This window comes from Cucumis sativus, chromosome 1 (assembly GCF_000004075.3).
Source record: "Cucumis sativus cultivar 9930 chromosome 1, Cucumber_9930_V3, whole genome shotgun sequence".
Classification (NCBI taxonomy): Eukaryota; Viridiplantae; Streptophyta; class Magnoliopsida; order Cucurbitales; family Cucurbitaceae; genus Cucumis; species Cucumis sativus.
This window is the reverse complement of record NC_026655.2, coordinates 11,418,335-11,443,479: the sequence shown is the minus strand read 5'-3', so window position 1 is coordinate 11,443,479 and position 25,145 is coordinate 11,418,335. Positions and strand designations below refer to the sequence as shown.

At 32.2% G+C, this 25,145-nt stretch overlaps 3 protein-coding genes across 3 annotated transcripts; 2 read left to right on the top strand and 1 right to left on the bottom strand.

Annotated features, from left to right (window-relative positions):
- Nucleotides 1-186: 186 nt before the first annotated feature.
- On the bottom strand, nucleotides 187-957 carry LOC116402912 (protein FAF-like, chloroplastic). The gene has a single exon (XM_031883383.1). The coding sequence runs from the start codon at nucleotides 955-957 to the stop codon at nucleotides 187-189; it is 771 nt and encodes a 256-aa protein (XP_031739243.1).
- Nucleotides 958-13,498: 12,541 nt separating this feature from the next.
- Nucleotides 13,499-16,053, top strand: LOC116402906 (peroxidase 60-like). The gene is made up of 4 exons (XM_031883349.1): nucleotides 13,499-13,787; nucleotides 14,423-14,602; nucleotides 14,698-14,839; nucleotides 15,683-16,053. Exons 1-4 carry the CDS (start codon nucleotides 13,557-13,559, stop codon nucleotides 16,051-16,053), a joined length of 924 nt encoding a protein of 307 aa, XP_031739209.1. The 5' UTR covers nucleotides 13,499-13,556.
- Nucleotides 16,054-19,576: 3,523 nt separating this feature from the next.
- On the top strand, nucleotides 19,577-20,446 carry LOC101209924 (putative germin-like protein 9-2). Its single transcript, XM_004139535.2, has one exon. It carries the CDS (start codon nucleotides 19,577-19,579, stop codon nucleotides 20,219-20,221), a length of 645 nt encoding a protein of 214 aa, XP_004139583.2. The 3' UTR covers nucleotides 20,222-20,446.
- The last annotated feature ends 4,699 nt before the right edge of the window (nucleotides 20,447-25,145 follow it).

The following is a 25,145-nucleotide window of genomic DNA, read 5'->3' as shown; positions in this document are numbered from 1 at the left end:
AGAGAACATCAAAGTTAGAGTGAATCGAATTGGGCACATGATAATTCCTAGGGAACAAGGCAATCAATCAATAACCTGGTAGGAAAAAGAAGGTTCAAACGACAATATTCATCATTTTATAGAAGAGAAGTTGACAAGTCTAATCTTGAAATATTCTACCTAAGAAAGTGATTGCCTCTTATTTCATCATGGCCTAGTTTCAACCTTACATTTCCCAATAGTATTTTCACAGTTCTTGTTGTTGTCGTCGGCCTCATCCTCACCTTCTCTGGTCTGCTCATTTGGTACAAGAATATGCAGTTTCAAACGTCCATTTTCTCTGGAAGCATGTAGAAATTCGTGGGTGGGAACTCTCACTTCCTTCAATATAAACCTTCCACCATACCTATAAGATTTGAAACCTACCCAAGGCTTTCCACTCTTTCCCATACAAGAAATTGGTGGAGGAAAATCTTCCATATTTGCTAATTTTGTCCTGTTAATCATTCCAGGCTTCAAATTTGGATAATTAATCTGTTTTTTTAAGGTCCTTTCCTCTTCATCCTCCTGCCATTCCTTTTCATCCATCACCCCTTTCAAATCCTCAACATCATCTAAGCTTTCATATCCAAGCCCTTCTGTGCAAAGTTGCAAGCTTTCGGAATTGGTCGACGAGAAGCTATTGCTTTTCCTATGGAAGCTGGATGGTTCACGTTCACCATTTGACGATGGTTCTTTCCATATGTCATCAACAGCGGATGGAGAGTTCGATGATTCTGTCAAAGACGACAATGATGAAAAAGAATGGGGAACGAAACTCTCTTTGAAATGAAGCTCTCCAAAGATCTCTGTAAATGACGATGGTTCGGTCGGCTTCAAGGGCATTATCTGGTTCCATGATGAGAGGTGTTCAAAGAGAGTTGAATTTTCGGGTAATGGGTTTTCAAAAATGTGTTGCAGGCTTCCACAGGCAGCCATGGCTATCCAGTCTCTGCAGTGTTTGCAGAGAGAGAGATATATAGATAGAAAGAGAGAAAGAGAAGTTGATAAACTGTGCTGTTTATTATATGGTTGAAATGGAAAATGAAGAAGATGAGGTTGGGATTGTAATGAGGTTTGAATTGATCAAAAGAAATTGCCTTAAAGAAGGGAGAGATCCTGGCTTTTGGGGATCTGTTGGTTTGAGTGGAATGTGGTTGAGTGGTTTTAGAACCAAATATAAATTTTGTGGTTATTATGAATCGGTTTTTGTATTGTCTTTAGAATATATTCAAATTATTGTGTATGTTGGTTTTATTTAAAACCAGAAGACATAGCCATAAGTGGTTAAAAGTGCTTAAGGTTAAATTAGTGTAAACGCGTGAGAATCTTTTTCCATCTTTCTAAATCCAGATAAGAGGGATACTAAAACATTGAAAAAAGGGATGATATTAAGAGTATAATTGAATCTATTCTCAGCCACGGTAAAGGGAGTTTTTCTAGACATTATTTTTTGTTTCGTAGAGAAAATGGGAGTTTTTCAGCCAAGCTTGTATTAGATTAATTTCTATTTTTTTATATAATAAATATGTATCTTGATGTTTAAGGGATGGAGTTGTGATTGAATATGGAAATAAGAAAGGGATATACAAGCTTTCTTATACCCTTGTAGTATACATCATATAGAGAGATTGTTTTGTAAAGGGCTGGTAAAGAAAGTTCGTTAAGAAAGTGAGTTAGGAGCTTATGATAGTTTTGTGATTTTCATAATATCTTTTACTCTCATTTCTTTTGAGAGATAAAGATCATTTGTTGCTTATGTGAAAATTTATGTCATAAAATTCGTAGTTTGTAGTTTAAATTATATTCTATAGAATAAAGTTGTTATTGAGAACTTATTAGGGAAAATTGAATACTCTAATATTGAATCCAATAAGCTAAGGTCTGTATCTAATATTGAATCCAATAAGCTAAGGTCTCGATGTTATACAGTGTAGACTTGAACTTTATGTAGAAATATGGATCAAGTTCAAGTATAAAGTCCTGATGCTATAAGATTGATCGCCTTATTTTGAGGACATTATAGATGAATCCTACTTTATAGTTAGTACAAATGATGTGATTCAGAATGATTCATGTAGAGACATGGAAATGGGGGCATGATATGTAGAACAATTAAATAGTCACTTTTAAGTTATAACATCGTTGATTATATAAAAATGATTATTTCGATTATTGATAATATAGGTAACTTAATCATAATCTTGAGCTAACTATGAATTTTTGTTCACACAATATTATTCTTAGATTTGCATAGGTGAGGGTGAATTATTACAATGGTTAGTGGAATGTTAAGTGTTGAGATTTGGTGAACTAATTACGTGCATTTTTACATGTAATTAGGTTATTTAAAGGATTTATTGGAAATATTGAAAGGCTTTTTGCCAATTTTTATTTTACAATAAGATTTTTACCAAATTGATATTCCTCTTCCAAATCTCAAACCTAAGTTCTTCCTTCATTTTTCATCACTCTCTAAATTTTCTTCACTTATTGGGTCCCACCATTCGATTCTAAGTCCGAAAAATAGCGGGTAAAATCTAGTGGTGGTCTCGAGTTTGTGTTTGTGAGGAGATTACGAGGATTGGAAAACTTCAAAGGTATGTTTTTCCTTTAATCCTAATTTCATTTAATGAGGGTAGTTTTGAAGCATATTAATAACTAAATAGTTTAATTATAATTAGAGTAAAATTGATCCATTTTTTTTTGTTGTGCATGTCTCGTTTTTTATCAGATTCGACTTGACCTATTCACGTTTGCCTGATAACTCGCATGCTTGATGGTCTGAGTTATTGGATTGGCTTGGTTCAAGGTGGTTTTGGGCCGATTCAATGCAAATTTGATGGTTTTTCACCTGGTTCGAAGAGTTTCGAAAACTGTTATGTACTACACCAAATTATTAATGTAATAATTTTGAGGTTACCTTAATTTAGGAGCTAAAATCAGTCCATTTTAAGGTGTTTTAATTAACTATGCACTTGTTTTAATTAAATATAAAATTATATGTAGATAAAGTATGCCATATAGATTTAAAATTCCACCATAAGTTAATAGGTTAATGCATTAAAAGTATGTTATAATTGTTATAATGTATAGTATGCATGTTAATTAATTAATTGTTTAATAAATTTTGATTAATTACGATTTAATAAAATTAATTAATCATTTTTTGATTATTTAGTTTAATTAAATAGGTCACTTTTAAAATATAACAAAGCGACAAAATATTTATGCAGTATAGAACAATTTCAAAAGCGGCAAAAGCCCACCGACCAAAGGAAAAATACAAAAAATGGCTATCATTTACATTTGATCGTTTAAATTTGACAATCCAAATCTAAACAATTATTTTTAAGATTCTTTTGGGTATCCAATATCTCAACATTTTTTTCACGATATTTTATATTTGGAATAACTAAATAGCAGTTTGAAAAAAATAAAAGAAAAACTGCAAAAAAAAAAAAAAAATGATGGAAAGAAAAAAATAGTAGAAGAGGAAGAGAAAAAATACGATGAAAAGGAAGAGTAAACCTGGAATCTTAAAAAATGGCTAGTTTCATGAGCTTTTTTATTTGGTTACACTAGTCTATATTTATGAAAATTAACCTTAATTAAATATAATTTAATTTAATTAAAGGGATGCTTGCAAAAAAAAGATAAAACAAGTTATAAGAATTAAGTTAAAAGCAGACAAATTTATTGTTTGCAAAAATGACAAAAACAAAGTCTAACCCATGTACACAGGATATGAAATGTCACAAATGCCCTTGTAACAAATATACATTTGATACACCTGATACATTTTAAGACATACCTAATACACTTGATATACATTTGATACTTCTTGATAACCTTTGGACTTTGATACACTTAATGCACCATGATACTCTTTGGTACATTCAATACCATTTGATACACTTGAAACACCTTGATACACATAATATTCCTTGTTACACTTGATATACCTTTTAGGCCTTTATACACTTAGAAGATTCACCGATAAGTTTGATACACTTGATGCACTGCTAATAAAATTGTTATGTTTCCTTGGTACACTCAACAAATTTCATACGCTTGATGCACATGATATGTTTTGTATACACCTGATGTAAGCCCTCATTCATTTCTTCTTTTATTTATTTTAATATCTTATACTTTGCGAAAAACAAGCAGGAATCCAATTTTTTTAAGTTATGCAAAGGTTAAATTGTTGTGATAAGAAAATTGGAATAAATTTAGTTTGAAATTAGTGAAAATTTTATTAAGTTTTGAAATGAATGAAGATAAGGACAAAAAGGTAAGTTTAATATGGAGTGAGGGGCATAAAAGTCTTTTCCTAAAATCTTTTTATTATCGCTAAAGTTAAAATATGAAGAAAATGCATATTATCTTTTTCTCTTCTTCTCCTTCCTCCGTCTTCTAGAGATTGACCACCCCTCCTCCTATTTAAAATTTCTCTCCTTTTCATAATCTCTCTCACACACAGTGACACATTTTCGACGACGACACACCCATCTGCATCGCTCTCATGCACGTCGGAAACAACGTGACTTGTTGTCGACGACATGCCCGAAACCCTCTTTAATCTCTCGTCGAGTCGGCGCTCCATTTTTCTTCTTCTATGTTCTCTATCTATCTTTAATCATGTTTGTTACTATTATTTTTCCTTCTTTTTCTAAAGAAGGTTTATGTTCTAACATAGATCAACATCACAAATTTGCATATTTAATTATGGTGTGAGACTCTTATTTTGGATCTCTTTTGGAAGAGGCTCGAATTGAAAGTTACGAACTATCTTTAATTCTTTAAACTTGAGTGTGGATCAAAAACACATTTACAATAGTCAAGTTAAAGATGTGAGAAAGGTTGGATTTTAGGAATTAAAGATTTCAAACCATTATTTGTTCACTTTGGTGGGATTGCAAGCTTCAAAAGGTCTTGGTCTACAAAATGGTTGTAAGTACTAGTTTCTAATCTAGGAAGTTGTTAATGTGCTCTCAAGGTGATTTCGACAAGGTATTGATAAGGTTTTAGATAAATTTAGTGGGTTTTCTCATAGTTCTTAAATACATGGGAGCCCTGGAACAATATATAACTCAATAATAAGGTGCATGGATTGGCTCGGAGCATCAAGATTAGTTAAAATATCAGGTTGTAAGTGAAGCAAGAAACTGGAGAAGAACCGAGGAAGAGCGAGTGGAATTTTTACCCCAAACGTACCAATATGCCTTAACAACTGCAAGTAAATAAATAGCCTAGCATCCAAAGTCAATTCAGTACTAATTCGATATAAAAACGTAGCAAGAGCATTAGAGACACTTGATGCATGGGATGAGGGAAACCAGTTGGCAATTCCAATTTCGTGTAAAATGGCATACTTTAAACTCAAGGATGCAACCAAAATTCCATTGATAGACCATACTGTAAGCATTCCTCCAGTTTAAACATATGCTAATTCCTCATTTGAGAGTGTGGATGATGAGGGACCAGAAGGAGCAGCTAGTCTAAGAAACCCTATTTATCACCGAAGGAGAAATGTTGAACTGAGTCCCTCGAACATGAATGGTTTGATAATTTGAGCTGCTAGGGTCATCAAAGTTAGATGGAAGATTGGCAATAAACTCTTAAATCAACTTAGGATAGAAAGATCACACATTTAGAATAGTTCTTGACAAACCAGCTTGGCTGATATGATCCATAACACTGACACATGATTGATATTTGTTAGAAACATTTCCCTCATATGCTATCCTTTGCTGCACAACATACTTCCACCTTTGAGGATTTTTTTCATGATGGAAAGAAATCCCATCAATAGGTACTGAGGGAATGTTGAGGGGAAGCTTTTGGCATCCTGTCTTAGTGGTAACAACAGGAAGGCCCTTGGAAGACTTGACATTAAGTTTCGATGCTTGGACGAGATCTTCAGGGTTAGGTTGAGATAGGTTTGGGTCATTTATAGGAGATGAGAGAGGAGCCCGAATAGACACATTATGATCACCAGAAGCAACAGTCTCAGGAATGTCCTCAGATTCGGGGAGCAAATGGTCAGATGGATTAAATACAGAGTCATCAGAATTGTGATGTGGTAGGGACCAATAGAGCTACTTTCAAAACTAGATGATCGTGTATTCATAGGAGCATGACCTTTTTTTTTGACATCGAAGAATCAAGTTTCCTACGACTATCACGAGAAGGGGAAGGTTTATGAAACAACCCCTTTTTCATAAACTCAGCCAATGGGATACCATCTTTGGAGTGGGACTTAGGTGACGAACAAGAATGGGCTTGTAGAAAATTAGAGCATTCAACATGTATAGACGTAAACTATCAGAGCTTATAGGTTTCAGATACTTACGTTGATTAGTAGGGTGAGCATATGGATGTCGGGTAGGAATGCTTTTAAATCGTTTGCCTTTGTATTCAAACTCTATGCATGTTGATTCAAATGTTAGGTTTTTTTGTATTGACAGAAGAATCTTGATGATTTTCACGCCAAGTATTCCCATCTTGAACACACTGGGAGGAGAAATCTTGTAGAAAAATCTTAAAGACGAAGTGGTTGCCGCAAAACACAAAAGCATTCCCTCATTTTTAAAAAAAAAGTATAATTTGTAGACCAAGAAAAAATCATAACTCCCCAACCATGCTCATCTCGAACTCTAACTACATGATATTAATAAAACTACTTACATTTTCACCCATAAATCCACCAAAAATGATATCATCAACATATATTTGAGCCACAATTATGTCTTTGTCTTTTCGACAAATAAATAAGATTTTATCAGTTCCTCCTCTAACATAGCTCTATTGACGAAGATAAACAATGAGGCGTTCATACAAGTCCTCAGTGCTTGTTTAAGATCATAGAGAGCCTTATTTAATTTGTACACATGCTGAAAAAACACTGGATCTATTAACCCTTTTGGTTGAGCTACATATACTTCTTCATGTAAGTAGTCATTTAAGAAGGCACTCTTGACGTCCATTTGATATAATTTGATCCTCTGCAGACATGTTGTGCCAAGCAACAATCGTATAGCTTCAAGTCTAGCTAATGGTGCAAAAGTTTCATCAAAATCTATGCCTTCAACTTGAGAGTATCCTTGAGTAACCAATCTTTCCTTTTTTCTTGTAACACAACCTTGTTCATCAATTTTGTTTTTAAATATCCACTTTGTGTCAATGACATTAACATGTTTAGGTTTAGGCACCAAGGTCTAGACATTATTTCTTTGAAACAACAAGAGTTCTTCTTGCGTTGCATTTATCCAGAACTCATCTTTAAGTGCATCTGCAACAAAAATATATTCAAGAGATGAAATATAAAAATATTAGCCATTAACTTTTCGTAATCTATTCGATCCTTTTTTTAGGTTGTGATCCCATTGTTGAGATTGACAATTAGACAACTCGTTGGATGATTTCTTCGTGACATGCGATGATGAAACAACAAGATGCACCAGAGTCTCTTAACTCTGATGTTGAAAATAAAACAACAATAACAATAACAAACACTTCCAAAGATATGAAAAAGTTGATCAGTTTTCTGATGTTGAAAATATGTTAGAGCTAGCAGTTGCTACACAAATAATTTATTCAATTGTCAGAATGCAAACGACCGGAATAAGCAGAAAAAGTAGATGATCCTAACTACGGTAAGTATCAAGTCATTAGTCACCATGTTGAAAAGTGTTTCTTGTTGAAGGAGCTGATTCTAAAGTTGGCTCGTGAAATGACTTCATGTTGTAGTCGAATCATTAGTCAGATGAATCATGTTGTAGTCCAGATGACTTCAAGTGTTCTGCATCAACATTGCTTATGATCAAGGAAAAACTTGATTCAGTATTGGACTTTTGAATCTACACTTGTTCGATTCCAACAAAAGATCGGGACGATAGACTCTCAAAACAAAGAAAAGCCTGTTGAAGATGATTGCGAAGGTTGGAAATTTTGACTCCAAGGTTTAGATAGTAGGAATAATGAACAGTTACTAATAAAGTATACGCTTTGGTTTGTATATAATTTGCTTGGCGTTACATTGACCATCGTTACGTTTTGAGTATTAATAGTTCAAAGGAGTAGAGAATAAGATTTTGCAATAAGAAATTTCAAGGTTGTAACAAACTCGCACCCTTTTTTACTAGTTCGGCTTTCCTCGTCATACGGTTTAGGGTGTGACACTGCTTGAGCTTCTTTTAATTTCAGCTTCAATGATGATATTGTTGGATCGGTATGGCAACCCTAGAGGGGGTGAATAGGGTTTAAATATACTTTTTGACAAATAAAAAGTAAAATCAACTAATTAGATATTTTTAAATTTAAATAAAGAACTTTGTAAACTTTGTTAAATAACAAGATTGATAAAAATATATGAATGGAAGTATGCAATCAAACTCAACCAATAAGAATATGTAACTAAAATTAAATTAAAAAATAATTAGAAAAGAGTTAGAGAAGAAGACACCGTAATTTTATAGTGGTTCGGTTAAACTCAACCTACATCCACTTTCCCAAGCACCTCTTGGGATTTTGATTGAAAATCTTCTTTGACTCTTTCCACGGATTTGAGCCGAACCGATTCTTGCTCCTTTTTCGGGTTCAAGAGCAAACCCGATCCTTTCCACGGGTTAGGATCCAACCGTTACAATATGTTGAAGTTTTTAAATCACACAAAGAAAACTCTCTAAAAGAGTGAGTATACAATTTGAAGCTCACAAATTTAATCCTCACAATACAATAAGAAGCTCTCAAGAATAAGATGAAAAGAAAAAAATTGGAAGCTTTAGAGAGAATAACAATGTTGGCTTTTTGCTTGAGGATTGTAAAGATTTAATGATTTGTCTTTTAAATTTGGAAAAGTGAAGTATTTAAAAAGAGAGGAAAGATAAATTCAAAATCATTTGGGTCATTAGATATAAGTAAAAGAAAAATGAATGGTTGAGATTTAAACTTAATTAGCCGTTAGACACAATACAAATAATAATATAATAATATGTCTTTTCAAAATATTTTGTTTAAAAAGAAATCAATAAAGCAACTTCACCTCTTTTAAAAAAACTAGCCGTTAGACACAAGAAAAATAATAATATTAAAATCATTTTTTTTAAATTCATTTTCTTTATAAAAGCCAATAAAACATAACAAAAAGCCACATTTGTTACTCCTTCATTGCTCCAAGTGGCTTTCTCTAATTGGTTCAAATTGAATGCTTGGTCGCCACGTCACCATCTCGGGTATTTTCCGTTAAGCTTCTTTTAGCAATATTTTCTTCATTTGAACTTCGATTTGGGTGATTCAAGAGGCGTTAGAATCATTCTTCCAAGCTACGATATGGTCTATTCAAATTAATAAAATGTCAATAAAAAAAAAAGCAGATTTGTTATCATCAAAACATAAATTAATTGAATAATAAAATAAATTAATTTGAGATTAAGGGCCAAAAAGCCAACAAATATGACAGTTAGTAATCTTTGATTTTCATCCATCAATTCTTGAATTTTTTCTTTCTGAATAGCCCGAGCTAAGGAATCCTTTCCACAGTCGTCTATTTGATCAAAAGACATATTATTTTCGATTTGACAGTCGATGTCTTCCGTATCAGACACAAGATCACTTTAGATATAATACTGATAAATGCATTGGAAAATTCTTCTTCCTCTTCACTTCCATTCGATTCTTCATCAGAGAGAGTGACACCAAAACTTTTTCTTTTATCTTCCTCAGATAAGTTGGACATCCAGCTTGATAAAGGTCATTCCCACCACATTCATTGCATTTAAAAAATCTGTTCTCCCTGCCATTTTGTCCTTCAAAATCTCTCATTCTATAATTATATTTGTTCTCAATTATTTGACGCATAGTTGTTTAGATCTCTGAATTTTTTATAACATTAGAAAATTGTTTGGTCAACATAGTGATGGACTCATTTACTTGTTCATTTGAATATTTTCCTTTCTCAAAGCATACGTCTTCATGAACAAATTGAAAGACAATCTATTTCCCTTTATTGTCTACTCTATCAAATATGACAATTTGAAAGCACACAAAGATCCAAATAATTCATCTAGTGTCAGAGTAGTGATATCATGTGCTTCTTCAATGACCATAACTTTCATATCAAACTTTCTAGCATTGATCGCAACACCTTTTTGACAAGTTTGGATTTTGGGGTTCCCTCACCAAAATTAAAGGAGTCATTTGCGATTTCGAGAACCCTCACATTATATTCAGTGATGGTCTCTTCCATCATTTTCAAGGTTTCATACTTAGACGTTAAAAGTTGCATGCGAGAGATCTTTACTTTAGAAGTACCTTTAAATGCCAATTAAAGTGCTTTCCACGCGTCTTTTGCAGTACTGCAAGAATTTATCAGTTTGAACACATGTAAATCCACTCCATTGTATATGGCATTTAGAGCTCGAGACCTTCCTAATGAGGCTTGCTTTTCTGCATCTGTCCAATCCTTTCAGGCTTTTGAACAGATTTACCATCAACAGTAATCATAAGTGGCTTCCACCCAACAGTAACAACCATCGAGGCCTTCATATCAATAAACTTAATAAACAAAGTCATACGAGTTTTTCGATATGAATAGTTTTTACCATCAAGTATAGGTGGTCTAGTAGTCAATCTACCTCCTCTGAGTGTCTCTATAGATACTGAACCCGTCCTAATACCAATTAAAATAAGTAAGATGATAAAAAATAATCTTTAGCTATATTTAAAGTAATTAACTAGAAGAATAGTTAAAACACAAAAGTAACAGATAACACAGAAGGCTTTGGTAACCTAATTCGACAAGTTCACCCAATGTCTAGGGAGTTTCTTTGCTTAGATAAGAAATACTATTGAGATTCAAAAGTCAGTAATTTAAATTTGAAGCTACTTTGATAAGTTATCACCACAACTTAAAATAAAATCAAGCCCCTCTGAAGGTAATCCCAAATCTCCTCGAAGATGAATTCAGGCTTCCCTTGAATTAATTCATCAGATCTTCAATCTTGTGGTCTTCACTTATACTTCTTATAATTCAATGTTGCATCAAATGAATTGACTATCATTAATATACGTTAATATACGAGAAGGTATCTATTGTACGTTCGAAAAGGGATTGCATGAAAGTCAAAGCCTTTTCTTCAATCAAGTTTGACTTCGTCAAAAGAAGTAATCACCTATATAAATGTGTGTGTATGTATCTTCCCGAACTTATTAAAAAGATGCACACCCAGATTCCTAAAATAAAGGAGAATTGTTTATTTAAATAATAACAACTCTATCTTTCCATAAATTTAAATAGAATTCTTAATAAATCTTTTGACACATTTAACATGGTTTCAATGTTTAGTTCATCATCTTTTTTTTCCTTTTATTTTAGTTTGGTTTTCGACAAATGTTATACTAGACATAAACAGAAGAAAAAACAAAGAAATAACCTAAGAAAAAACAAAGAGGTTGTACTAGAAGCAATCTCAGTTGAAATGCAACAAAATAAATAATAAAGAATAAATAAACCACATTGATAAAAGTCTATCAATTTTTATCGAATAAAGTTTAAAATTTAAAATTTTACTATATCTTGTAAATGTTTACCAAATCTTGTGATTTAAATTAATTTTTCTTGAAAACATGACTTTATAATTTTCTTTATTTAATAACTAAAAAATATCAAAGTATTTAAGATAACTTAGTACAATAAATAAATAAATAAATATATATATATATATAAATAAATAAATAAATATATATATATGTAAAAGGGACAAAATGAGAAGTAGAAAGTTTCTACTCATTATATTACATCTACATCGTGTACATAGTATACTGGTAATATATATGTGTGTATTTCTTTATTTAATTTAATTTACATTGTAAATGAAACGTCTTGGATGTAGTAGGAAACTAATTTGAGTCATAATTTTTAACAAAGAAATAACATTTTAAAATCATTATGCTAAGTTGCATTGCATTGCATTGTCAATGAAATGTATTGATTGGGGTAGAAAACATAATTATAGGGAAATATTTTTTTAAAAAATAAATATGCTTTGAGTATTAAAAATTTGACATGAAATTTACAAATATCTAAAAATAGAAAAAAAGAAACAAACAAAACATATGATCGAATAAAATTGAAGTTCATATGATACAATTGAAATAAAACGATATATTTGTATCGAGAAAACAATGTTACCTTCTTTATCAACTCTAGTTTTTTTTTTAAATCTTTTTTTTTAAACATGTGTTAATGCAAGGTAAGAAATAAGGTTGTTGAAAAAAATCATAGAAAAAAGAAATTACACAAATAATATAGCTAAACAGAAGAACACAATAGCCATTTATGAAAGAAATATACAAAATGAGGGTGAGAGAGATACTCCACCTATTAGATATGGTAGGAGATATATATATCTATATATAGATGTAGATTATCTTTTCAAAAGAAGAAAAATTTGAATCTACTAAAAACTTATTTAATTAAACAAAACTAAACCCTTGCATATGTTTATGCATTTTTAAATAGTTTTTTCTTTTTTTTTTTCACAAGTAGTGATATAAATAAATATTAAGTACCATATGGTAGGATTATTATTGGAAACTCATATTCCAATAATAATTGACAACTCCAATACTTGCAACTTGGGAACATGTCACCCTTTTTTTTTTAACTTTCTTGTGTTATGTTCTAATTAAAAAGTTCAACTTTGACGTACCACGTTTCAATTCTTCAGTCATTATTAATAAATATTAAACAATTAATAATATATATTTATTTATTTGAACAGCTAGTCGAGTGATTTCAAATATATATCAAAATGAAAAAGAAAAAAGGGTGACATAAATGTTCGCTTTTGTGTTTATGCGTGGTGAAGAGATGAGACACATATATATAAGACACATAGGTATATCATGTTCGAAAATGTTTTACATTATATTATATTCATATTAGTGTCATTTTGATGTTTATTTAATGTGTTTTGTGAATTTTCATATGAAGTAATGAAAATTTTAAAACTCATAAAATTATGAAAATATTAGCATGCATCGATGAAAATTTAATACTATATCTAGAACCCAAGAAAAAAAATGTTTAGGTATGAATCCAACGACTCACAAAAAAAAATGTTAAAATTGTCCGATTAATCAAAGTTATCAATAACGAACACAGATAAGCTTTTGGGTTTGCTAGAAGAATTTCAATTAATAATAATGAAATGATATCAGAGTTTTTATAAATAATTTAAACAAAATCAAAACAGGAAATAATTCATATCTTCTTCTAATCATATATAAATATATATATACACACATAAAAGTCAAGAATTCATTATACTACTGATCTATTGCACGTCTTGCCATAGAGCTGTAATGGTGAAATATAATCGTGCAGGCCATTCAATTCCAGGCTTCCATCAATCATGAAAATATGCTTCTTTACATTATATATTTATATATATAGAGAAGTAGCTACAAGTGTGTGCATGGGAATTGTTAGCAGAGTTTGATTTTGCAGCTCTCATTATTTAGCCATAACAATGCCAGCCAAAATCCCTTTACGGCTCCGTGGACTACCCACAATAATAATTCTCCTTTTGAGCTTCTCACCACCTTCCTTTGGTGCTCTCGAGGAGGGTTTCTACAAGGGAAAATGTGGCTTTAGAGATGTCGAGTCTATTGTTGGAGGCGTTGTCACTGCCGCACTTAAAAGAGATCGAACTCTCGTTGCTGCTCTTCTGCGTTTACACTTCCACGACTGCTTTGTCTCTGTAACCTCTCTCTCTCCATCTCCTGTGATTTTCTTTTGTGTTAATTTTAATTTATGTCTTTCAAGTTTAGGATATTAAACTAATAATTATATGAAGTTTAAACTTTGAACTTTTCCGACGGTATCAAATAAAACATAAAACATAGATAGAATTTCTTTTAGCAATTGTCCACACCATTAATTCTAATGGTTCATTTTGTAAAATATTAAGAGTTAATGCATAAATAATTTTCTTGTAGTTACGATGTATTGAACAACCTGAATTAATTAACTTCAGAAATTTAATTAACAATTATAAGCTCTCACAATTAAATATGAGAAGAATGTAACTTGATATACGCATAAAAGTTTAAGGTTTAAATCAATACAATTCATAGTTTTAATAGATACAATTCTTTGTTTAGGATTATAATTTGATATTTGTCACAATATATATACTAGAAAGGAAATATATCCGTATACACATCTTTAAGCATCACATTATAGTCTCTAGATAATAATTAATTAAAATATTTAATAAATGATGAAAGATAAATTTTTAATAATAGGTCAAATAATTAGCATTGGACAATGTATTTGTGCAAAATGGGATTCAAGATACATTTAAGTATTTTTCTAAAAAATATATTTTGATAGGGATGTGACGCTTCCCTCCTCCTAGATGGAAGCAATAGCGAGAAGGATGCCCCTCCGAACTTGACTGTTCGAGGCTATGATCTGATTGATGCAGTGAAGAGTCAATTAGAGAAGACATGTCCGGGTATTGTATCTTGTGCTGATATTATCGCCATGGCTACCAGAGATGCTGTTAATTGGGTTAGTTTGCTTCTCTTTTATCCATACACACAAATCTTTCTCACATACACACTGGGACTTACATTCAATCATTACTGCACTGTACTCTTTTGCAGGCTGGAGGAGGACGATACAGGGTCGAAACCGGACGACGAGATGCCTTACAACCAGCCAACATAATTGATCTTCCGGGGCCTTCAATCTGTCAAAGACTCAATTGCAGTCTTCTCCAAAAGAAACCTTACTGTTACAGAGATGGTTTATCTTCTTGAGTACCCCCAGCTTGTCTACCCAACAAATTCCCATTTTTTATCATACATTTTTAGTGCAACATAGAGTTAGAGAATGGAATCTTTAGTTGAGTATTTTTTTTTATTTTAATTATTTTTTAGGAGATAGGATTTTCGAACTACTAAACTTTATTAGTTGAACTATATAGGTCATTTTGACAACATTTATTCAAAATAAATTAAATGTTAAAATTGTAATCTAGGAAAATATATCATCAATTTTGTAAGCCTAAAATTTGAGGTAGGTATCAATTAGAATTTCAAACCAACAATTGAATTAATTTAGTCTATCAGTCAGTAATTTCTAATTACAAAAAAAAGAGAAAAGAATGTTATGTTATGTTATTATTTCTAAATAAATAATGAAAAATAGTAGGAGAGGAGAACACATGAAAACAGCTCAAACTTAATGAGAACCCCGCGGCTATCGTAAATTTGATCCTCATATTTTTCTCTCCCCTAATGCACAAACCCCAAACGTTAGGGTGTGCGAATAATGGGTCTTCTTTTTTTTTACAGTAAAAATTTGCACAAAATTTATTAACAATGAATATGTTCTTAAGAAACAACGAAGCAATAGCTAAAGTAAAAACAATAAAAGGCTTAATTTTCACAATAGAAAAAAAAAGGCTTGAAGTTTATGATCACTTATGTTTGCTTGAAACAAACACAAACAGGCAGTCACACTGTTGGTGTATCACATTGCATTTTCTTCAAGGATCGCCTGTATAATTACAAGAACACAGGGGACCTGACCCGACCATCGATGATCAGTTGTTTCTGAACGATTTACAAACGCAATGTCCTGAAGATTTCGGCGACGAAAACACCGTATTTCTCGACCAGAACCGTATGAGTTCTTTTGCAGTTGACAACTCGTTCCATAGGCAGATATCACGACGGAGAGGAATACTGGAAATTGATCAACAACTTGCTTTGGATCCGTTAACAAAGGATTTGGTGTTGAATGTGGCGTTCCGATCTGACTTCGGCTTCAAGTTTGGACAAGCAATGATCAAAATGGAAGATTTCAAGTTCTTACTGGCTCTGCAGGGGAGATTAGAAGTACATGTGCGGCTGTTAATTGAATTTATGATGGAATATTGTAAAGATCGATCATCATATTCACATGTAACATCCATACTCCCTAATAAGTTTTTCCAATCTCTACCATCATCCTAATCTTTTTTTGTGTGAATTCTTCTCATTTGTTCAAACATATAACTTTTAATTTCATTTTTACGAATTCAATGTTAATCAGGCAGCACTTAGGGTGACAAATTAATAATAACTTATCAGCTTTTTTGTAAAACTTATTTAACTTAATAAGCCTATAAAGCATGTATCATGTTTAAGATACCAATTATTTAATATATTATATTGTTAAACTTAAAAGCATTTTAAATTTTGAATTTTGGATCGAGCATTCACAACTATGACAAAATGATTCAAAAATATTTTTAAAATATAACAAAATTTTAAATCTATCCCAATCAAAATGGAATTTGAAATTTTACTAACAGTTGTTGTCATTTACTTATTATCCTTTTCTTAAATTCTTTGAAAATACATTTTGTACGTTGAGCTCATTTGTAATTGTAATATCTCCAATTTGAGGCAATTTCATATTAATTATCTTGAATTATTTAAATGACAGGTTGGCTTTATTAAGATTAATTTGATGGTGATGTTAATTATTTTAATTTGGAAGCTAAGTAAAACATTTGGTTGGGTGGATTTTAGATTAAGATATTAAATGGGATTTTCTAAAAAAATATATGATCCAACAAGATAAATGAGTGATGTACAAACGCTGGTGAAGCTAATCCTTACCACCAACTCTTTAGGTTTTGGTCCATGCAAACCTCCTTTTAGGTCTATTCGAACCTCACTTTGTCTTGGTGGGGATAAGCAGCTTTAGGCGAAAAACTTCTATTCCTTTGAGATTTTCAGTACCGACTCTGGTTCTATGAAGTCACATCACTCCAACTACCATTCTTGTCCTCTAGTGAGTCTCCTCATGTGATGACGTGGTTCCTCGTCTATAGACATTAATCACTTGATGAGTTCCCATCACGTAGTCCTTGTGCGAGATGTCTCCTGCAATTCACTAGTTTTTTTTCTTTGTTCGATGTTAATCACCTGATGAATTCTCATTGCGTAGTCCTTGTGCGAGATGTCTTCTGCAATTCACTAATTTTTTTCTTTGTTCATTATCCTGCGTTTAGACATGACAATCACGTAAAACATGCAAGATACTTATATAAGATGTATTTCTAAATACATATGTATTTACAACTTAAGTTATGCGTTTTGATTATCTTCTCATGCATTTTGACCTCATTATTCTAATAAAAAAATTATAATAACGAATGTTTATATACTTTATGAGAGATCGAGAAGATTGAGGTTGAAGTTAGCATAAACTTGATTTGTGGAGTGTAGTATCTAATTAAGTTTAGGTTTTAGTTAAATGAGAGGAATATAACAAGTTTGATATTAATTTTAGTTAAATTTAATAGTTTGCAAAGTTTAATATGTTTATTGAAACTAATATATTAAAAGGGCATTTTTTAAAATAGTAAAATATTTACAAATTTTAATAAAATTTTAGATTCTATCAATGCTAGAAACTGATAGACACTGTCTATCAATGCCACTGGTAAAAACATATCAGTGTCTATCAATGTATATTATTGATAAAATCTAAAAAATTTGTTATATGTTGTATATATTTTGTCAAATTTGTTATTTTTGAGAAATCTTATTTGTTTTCATTGTAGGTATTTCAACTTACAAAGTTATATTAAATGAATCTCATAAACCAAGTGTATAAGAATGATATACCCATTTTTTAGAGAGATATTTCATCCAATGACTAAAACATTTAGAAACAAATAGGTCATGGTACCTCTTTTCTTTGCACATTTATGAAAAATATGATAAGTAATTAGTGATATCAGACGGCTATTAGACGATTATCAAATAACTATTAGAGGGTTATCGGCTTTTAAATTTGCAACTTTTGCAATTTAGAAAATGTAGTGACACCGGTTCTATTATCATAATTTTTTTGCTATTTTTGCAAACATCCCTTTTTAGAGGTATTTTATATATAGTATAATAAATTAAAATATTTACAATTTATAGCAAAATATTGGATTCTATCCATTATAGAAACTCATAACCTTTTATCACTGTATATCAATGTCACCGATAAAAAGATATATATGTATCTATCAATGTCTATTATTGATAAAATCTGAAGTTTGCTATATTTTATAAATACTTTATCAAATTTGCCATTTTTTATCATTCCATTTTAAATTTTTTTACTATTTTTTTGCAAACACCCCATTTTTTAGAGGTATTTCAATATAATAAATTAAACTAAAATATTTACCATTTATAGCAAATTTTTTTATTCTATAAGTTATAGAAATTGATAACCTTTTATCATTGTATATCAATGTCACTAATATAATGATATATGTGTCTATCATGGTCTATTATTGATAAAATATGAAATTTTGCTATATTTTGTAAATATTTTGTCAAATTTGTCATTTTTGGTCCTTCCCTTTTTCTTATTATTATTTGTAGAGGCTATGTAATATTTATTTTTCTCTTGATTAATTTTATGAACGAAGTTGAATGTATTTCGAATTTCCTTTGAATTGCTTGTAATTTTACAAGAATGAAATGAAGTTTAATATTAATAAATATAAAATAAAACAAAAATAAAAACATTGTCGTTATAGGCTTGATATAAAGAAACTCTTTTCTAGAATTGTACATTATATGAATTAGAAGACCAACCCTCTCCTGAGTTCAAGGATTTTGCGTGGAGAGAATGAGATCTCCTACCATACCTCTCTCCCAACTTCTTTCTTCTTCTTTTTATGAACGATTCAAACAGCATCGAAAAAATATATTTTAGTCTTTTCTATTTTATATTAGGCTTTTTGTCATGAAAAATGGTCAAATTTATGGTAGAGAGTGCATAGACTGGAAAAGAATTTGGAGGTATTGTTGGACATGTTGAAACTAAATGTAACACCATATGTGTGAAGATATTATATAATTAAATCAAGGCATTTCCACTAGATCATAAGAAAATGCGAAGGTTGTTTTGATAGTATACATATAGAATATCCGGACTTTTTACATTTATTTTATTTATGTAGCATAGAGATCACAGACACCAATCTTCCCAATTTTTGTTGAAACTAAACCCTCGAGTTCTTCAACATTTACGAATCAAGAGTCCTTCCAAACACCTCCCACCAAAAATCCCATTTATATCTATATATTGAATCCCATACATAGAAAGGAGAAAATAACCTATCTTTGTAATTATCAAAGGTAACCCACTATGAAATTTGAAAGCATGGCTCCCATCAATTGATTGGAAAATAATAATTAAAAAAAGCTTCAACGCATAACCCCTTCCTAAATCGCATACTTTGACCCATCTTTCAATCATAGATTGACTAAGAAAAATTATGTAAAGTTGGTGGAAGGAAGTGAATTTTATTATATATACACAATTAGATGCCAAAATACACAAAGATATTTAGATGCCACCGAAGTCTTTTCCTTTTATAATTTAGATCTTATAAACTGTGAAGTTTCTCATTGTTTACAAGATAGATCATCCATAATTGCCCTATAAAATCACACCTTGTTGGATCCTCAAACCCATATGAAAAATGGCTTTCCTTTCTACAAAATCAACCACATTCTTCTTCTTCTTCTTCTTCTTCATTTTAAGCATCTTTTCCATGGCAAATCCAGTGACCCAGATCCGGTCGTCGACTACTTGACATCCCCCCTTGACGCCATCATCAACGGCACTTTCTTCACCTTCACAGGCCTCCGCTCAGCTTTCACCGATTTCCCTTCAAATTTCAAACCCACAAAAGCCACCTTCTCCGAGTTCCCAGCCCTTCTCAGCCAGAGCGTCTCCATGGCCATCCTCCAGTACCCGGCTGGCTCCATCAACCCACCTCATTCCCACCCTCGCTCTGCCGAGCTTCTCCTTGTCGTCAGCGGCAGCCTCCAAGTTGGCTTTGTCGATACCGCCAACCAGTTCTTCAACCAGACCCTTCAAGTTGGGGACTTGTTTTTGTTCCCCAAAGGGTTGGTCCATTTCCAGCTCAATGTTGACCCTCGAAACTCTGCCACGGCCATCGCCACCTTCGCCAGTGCTAACCCTGGCACTGTGGCGTTGCCATCATCGACGGTGTTTACGAGTGGGATTAGTGATGAGGTTCTTGCTGAGGCGTTCAAGACTGATGTGGCTGTTATTCAAAGTATAAGGGCTGGCCTTACACCACCAAAGAGTTAGTGAATAAGTCACAGGTTTTGCCATATTAATTTGATGAATAATGTATTGATGTTTACTTGCATGTTTGGTTTTCTTTTTGTTTTCTCAATAAAATGTTTGTGTATGTGTATGAAAATAATTGTTTGAATGTGTGTTATATATAGATCTAAATTGTATACGAAGAATTATGTGTTATTTACGAAATTGCAAGCTTTAAGAAGTCAATATATATTTATTGTTTACGTTTTCTCATTTTGTGAAATTTTTATTTGGATCATAACAATGATTTTTGTGTAAAATCAGTGAACTATTTGTGAAAGTAATCATGATAGAGGGAAGGTAAGAAAGATATAACTACATAGATGATCACAATCACAATACTACTTTTCATTTAATGTATCAATTTCTTTTTTAAAAAAATATACTATGGGTCAGTCGAGACCCGAACATCTTCACTTAGTGAATACCCCAATAACACCTTCATCACTCCCGCTTCAATAAAAATAAGGAAAAAAGTACATGAAGTCAGGAGTGAACATGTAGGGCTAGAGGTAAGCCCAAAGATAAAGTTATACAAAAGCATTGATATTCAAAGCAATAGAACTAGCACAATAATTTGAAAAAAAGCTTTGATATGCTAGTCTAAAAACTCGAGTTAGCTTCACTACAAAAATCTGTCTACTATGACAGTTGTGTATCTCACGAAATGGGAGGGAGAAGAAAGAACTGTCACAAATTGGAAAAATTTCGCATTTTTGGCGAAAAAAGATGGAATTTTTCGGATAACACTTTTCGCGTATCATAGAATGTTACCATTAAATTAATTATTTTATATTAAAATAAAAAAGAATAAATTAAAATTACAACTTAATATTTAAAAAAAAAACATTTTCTCCAAATTTAAACCCTTAATTTTCCCAAATCCTCTCGTGCGTGAAGAAGGGTATCCCTAATCCGGCCATCTTCTGACCCCGTCACCACCACGGTCCCCCCTCGTGCCCTTCCGTTCAATCCAGCGTTGTCGTAAATTGGCATTTTCTTGACACTAAAAAATTGTCATAATATAAGAATTCATGACAATTTTGTAACGACCATAAATGTGTAAATGGTGACAGTTATTTATTGTCACAAAAAAATATATGACAGTTATTTGTTGCCATAAAATACTAATTAATGACATTTATTTTTTGTCATGAAAACACATATTGTGACAATTTTTTGAAACTGTCATAGAAGGATATTACACGACACGCGATACTATGACTGTAAATAACTGTCACAAATTTTTTCGCGAAAGAAAATAACTGTCATCGTAGACCATTTTCTTGTAGTGCTTGTATGTCATCTCATATCTCAACAGTACTTCTATCCGACCTCTTAAAGATCCTGTTATTTCTCCGGCCAAATAACCCATAAAGTGACAACAAATTGAAGGTGATGGTCCACTCTTTGTTATTTATATTGATACAACACAAGTCCTTGCAAAGAGAAGCAATATTTGAGAATATGTTTCCAATCAGCAAATTAACAATCCTAAACCAAAAATCTTTGAAAAAAGGACAGGAAATGAAAAGGTGATCTAAGTCTTTTGCATGATTTTTGCATAAAGAACACAAACATTTTGAGTTAAGATACCAATTGGGAAATCTTTTTGGAGTTTGACTGCCATGTTTATACATTTATGAATCAGCGTTCAGATGAAGAATTTACACTTTTTTTGGAAAATCAACTTTCCATAGAGTCTTGAATACAAAGGGATTGATGTTGGAAGCGTCAGTATGGTTGATAGAGATAAGAGCCTTTTAACAGAAGCAATATCAAAGTTGCCATTTGTGTTCTTCCAAACAGGAATATCATACCCTCAGTAATTTCGATTAGGAGCAGTCATATCCGCTTTAATTTCATACCAATTTTGTAATTTGAAGCTTCTAAGGGCTTTCTTGGTTGAATATCTCATTTTAAGGAATCCATCACTACAAGAAAATGAGGATCTCCCGACGCTTTTGGCCGTTGGGAGATATATGAAAAAACTTCGAGAAAGGAATCCGATGCATAAATTCGCGTCAAGATTGAAGTCGAGAAAGGATCTCTTGACGCATTCAAAGCATCAACACAAATTTTCAATACAAGTTACAACACAACGAGTGCATTCATGTGGTTGGTTATTCAATTTGGACTTACTAAATTTGTGTGTGTATAACACAAGTGCAATACATCACCGAGTCAGGTCATCGCACATCAGCGCTTGATGTAACTCTTTGTATTCGCCTTGATTCTAGACGAAAAGCCACAGGTTATGATCATAACATTGAAAGTGCTCACCATGTGCCTCGTTGAGCACAAGTTTTTATACTGCTCGACCAAGTGCAAGCGAACAACAGATTTACCTAGGTGATCCAAGGTTGAACACAGGGAATTGTTATAGATGCTAGTTCTAGATTCCACTTATCGTTTAACTTTATGGTAATTAAATTGAAAGAATATGAAGCTAACCACAACTAATTATTTACAGCTTGAGACTCGTGCACAGAGAGTAAATTAAGCTAGGGGAGAGTGAAATGATCTAAATTGTATACAAATGAAGGTTGAAATAAATTCTACGTGCTATCAAATGTTAGGTGTTGTGATAACCTTAACACACTATAATTGCCATGATTAAGGCGGCCTTCTCACAAAGTGTTTCAACGTCACACTTGTTTGCCTTTCAGGATATAAATGACTATGCTTGCTTAGACAAATTATATCTAGAGAACTTGACTTGTAATACTTATAGGAATTCTCGTTTAAGAACGACAACCTCTCAGTGTCTATTGTTCGCACTTGTTCACCTTTTGGGATACAAATGTTGGAAGCTACCTCGCTTAAGATGACATTTGTTTCCAAATTTCCACTACTACAAAAACAGGCTCTCTTGACGTTTTTAAACTGTCAAGAATCACTATTCTTGACGGTTTTAAAACCGTCCTTGAAGCCAGCGTCAAGAAAGCCAAAGTTCTTGACAGTTGAGAAAAACGTCAAGAATAGTTAACGTTGACATTTTATAAATGTCAAATATACAAATTTTCATGACAGTTAAAAACCTTCAAGTGTATGAATGTTCATGACATTTAATAACCGTCAAGAAATTCATTGTTTATGACATTTTAAAACCGTCAAGAATGCACTTATTTATCACATTTTAAAACCGTCAAGAATGCACTTGTTTATGATATTTAAAAACCGTCAAGCATGTTTCAATTTTTTTTAAAAAATTAATTCAATGATATTTTTGTTCTTGTATTGTGCTCCCATAGTCCTGTATAGTTGGACAACGATATTAATATAGTTTCAAAACTTGAACATATATAAATAAAATCTTTCACTATATATATATATATAATCATTTCCAAAACTTTACATATATATATGAATATTTCATATCATTTACAAAGACAATATAAATAACTCTATCAAATTGCCACACTAATTCAACTCAACATCCTAATCAACTAACTTATCCTAAAACTATCTAGCTACAATAAATCTAGTCTTAAAATTCTCCTTGCGCGCGTTAGCCTTATCCTTGTTACTTGCCCTCTCGAGTAGTTGGCGATTGACACTGGCCAAGGGATGAACATAGCTCAACTAATGCAACAAGAATTATAAGTTGAACTCCTTATCAAGAATTTATCACACTCTTCTCATTTAATAACACGGAGATAGGTGAGATGTTAAGAGATGGTGGATTGAAAAGGTGTAAACATGCAGTTTATGTATGAAGAATGTGGACTTTCAACCGTTGTACAATATACACAATACATACACTATAATGAAAAAAAAATGGAAAAACAGAAAGATGGAACGTATTATTACAGATTAAGAGATAAACAACAATTAATCTTTCCTTTTATCACGATTGTTTAATCTCCAGGTGTTTTATTCAAACTCTTTCTCTCTCTGTGTTTTTCTCTGGTCACTTGAGTTTCTCTTCCTCGCTGGCCTATTCAGGCTTCGGGCCTCTCCCCCATTTTTTTTTCTCTCGATGGAGATAAAGTGCTTGTATAGGTTACTTTTTCAGCGGGAAAACTCTGCTCCTGTAAGTGTGTTAGTGCCATCATTTGTCTCTAAGAAGTCACATCATTCCAATTAACATCCTTGTCGTTTTGTGAGCTTTCCTCGCGTGATGTTATAGCTTCGTCGTCTGAGGTTGTTAATCGCCAAGCACAATCCATCGCATTGTCCTTGCACAAGACGTCGTGTGCGAATTGCTTCTTTTACTTTTACCCACTTGTCTTGCATTTAAACATGTTAAACACGTAAAACATGAACAACATTTATGTAAGCCATGTTTCTAACTATTTATTCATTTACAACGTAAGTTACACGTTTTGAGCATCCCTTAGGTGTTTTAATCTCGTTGGTCTAACAAAAAAGGACTATAATAACGATCATGTCCACACATTATCATGGTGCCACACTTTTCAGTTCAACAAACACTCACCATTCACCATCGGAACCTGGGATTCTCTCAACCACATATAATCACCTAGACTTAGGATTTGCTTCACCAACATTTACTCGCCTAAACCTAGGATTCAATTCACCAGCGTCATGCATTAAACCTAGGATTTCCACCAGCATCTTGTGATAAATTTGAGATTTCTACTAGCATCTCGTAACATTCAATCTCATCTCAGACCTGAGATTCATTTCAATAGCATCACGCGATAGACATGGGATTCACTTCACCAACGTCACACAATAAACCTGAAATTCACTTTCACTAGCATCTCACATTTCATTTCTTACTAGATCTAGGATTCACACTCACCAACGTCTAGCATCACGAACACAACTCATTCTTGCTTAGACTTGGGATTCACTTCCACCAACATTTATCCACCAAGACTTGAGATTCACTTCCACCAACATTTTGTGTTAAATCTGGGATTTCCACCAGGGTCTT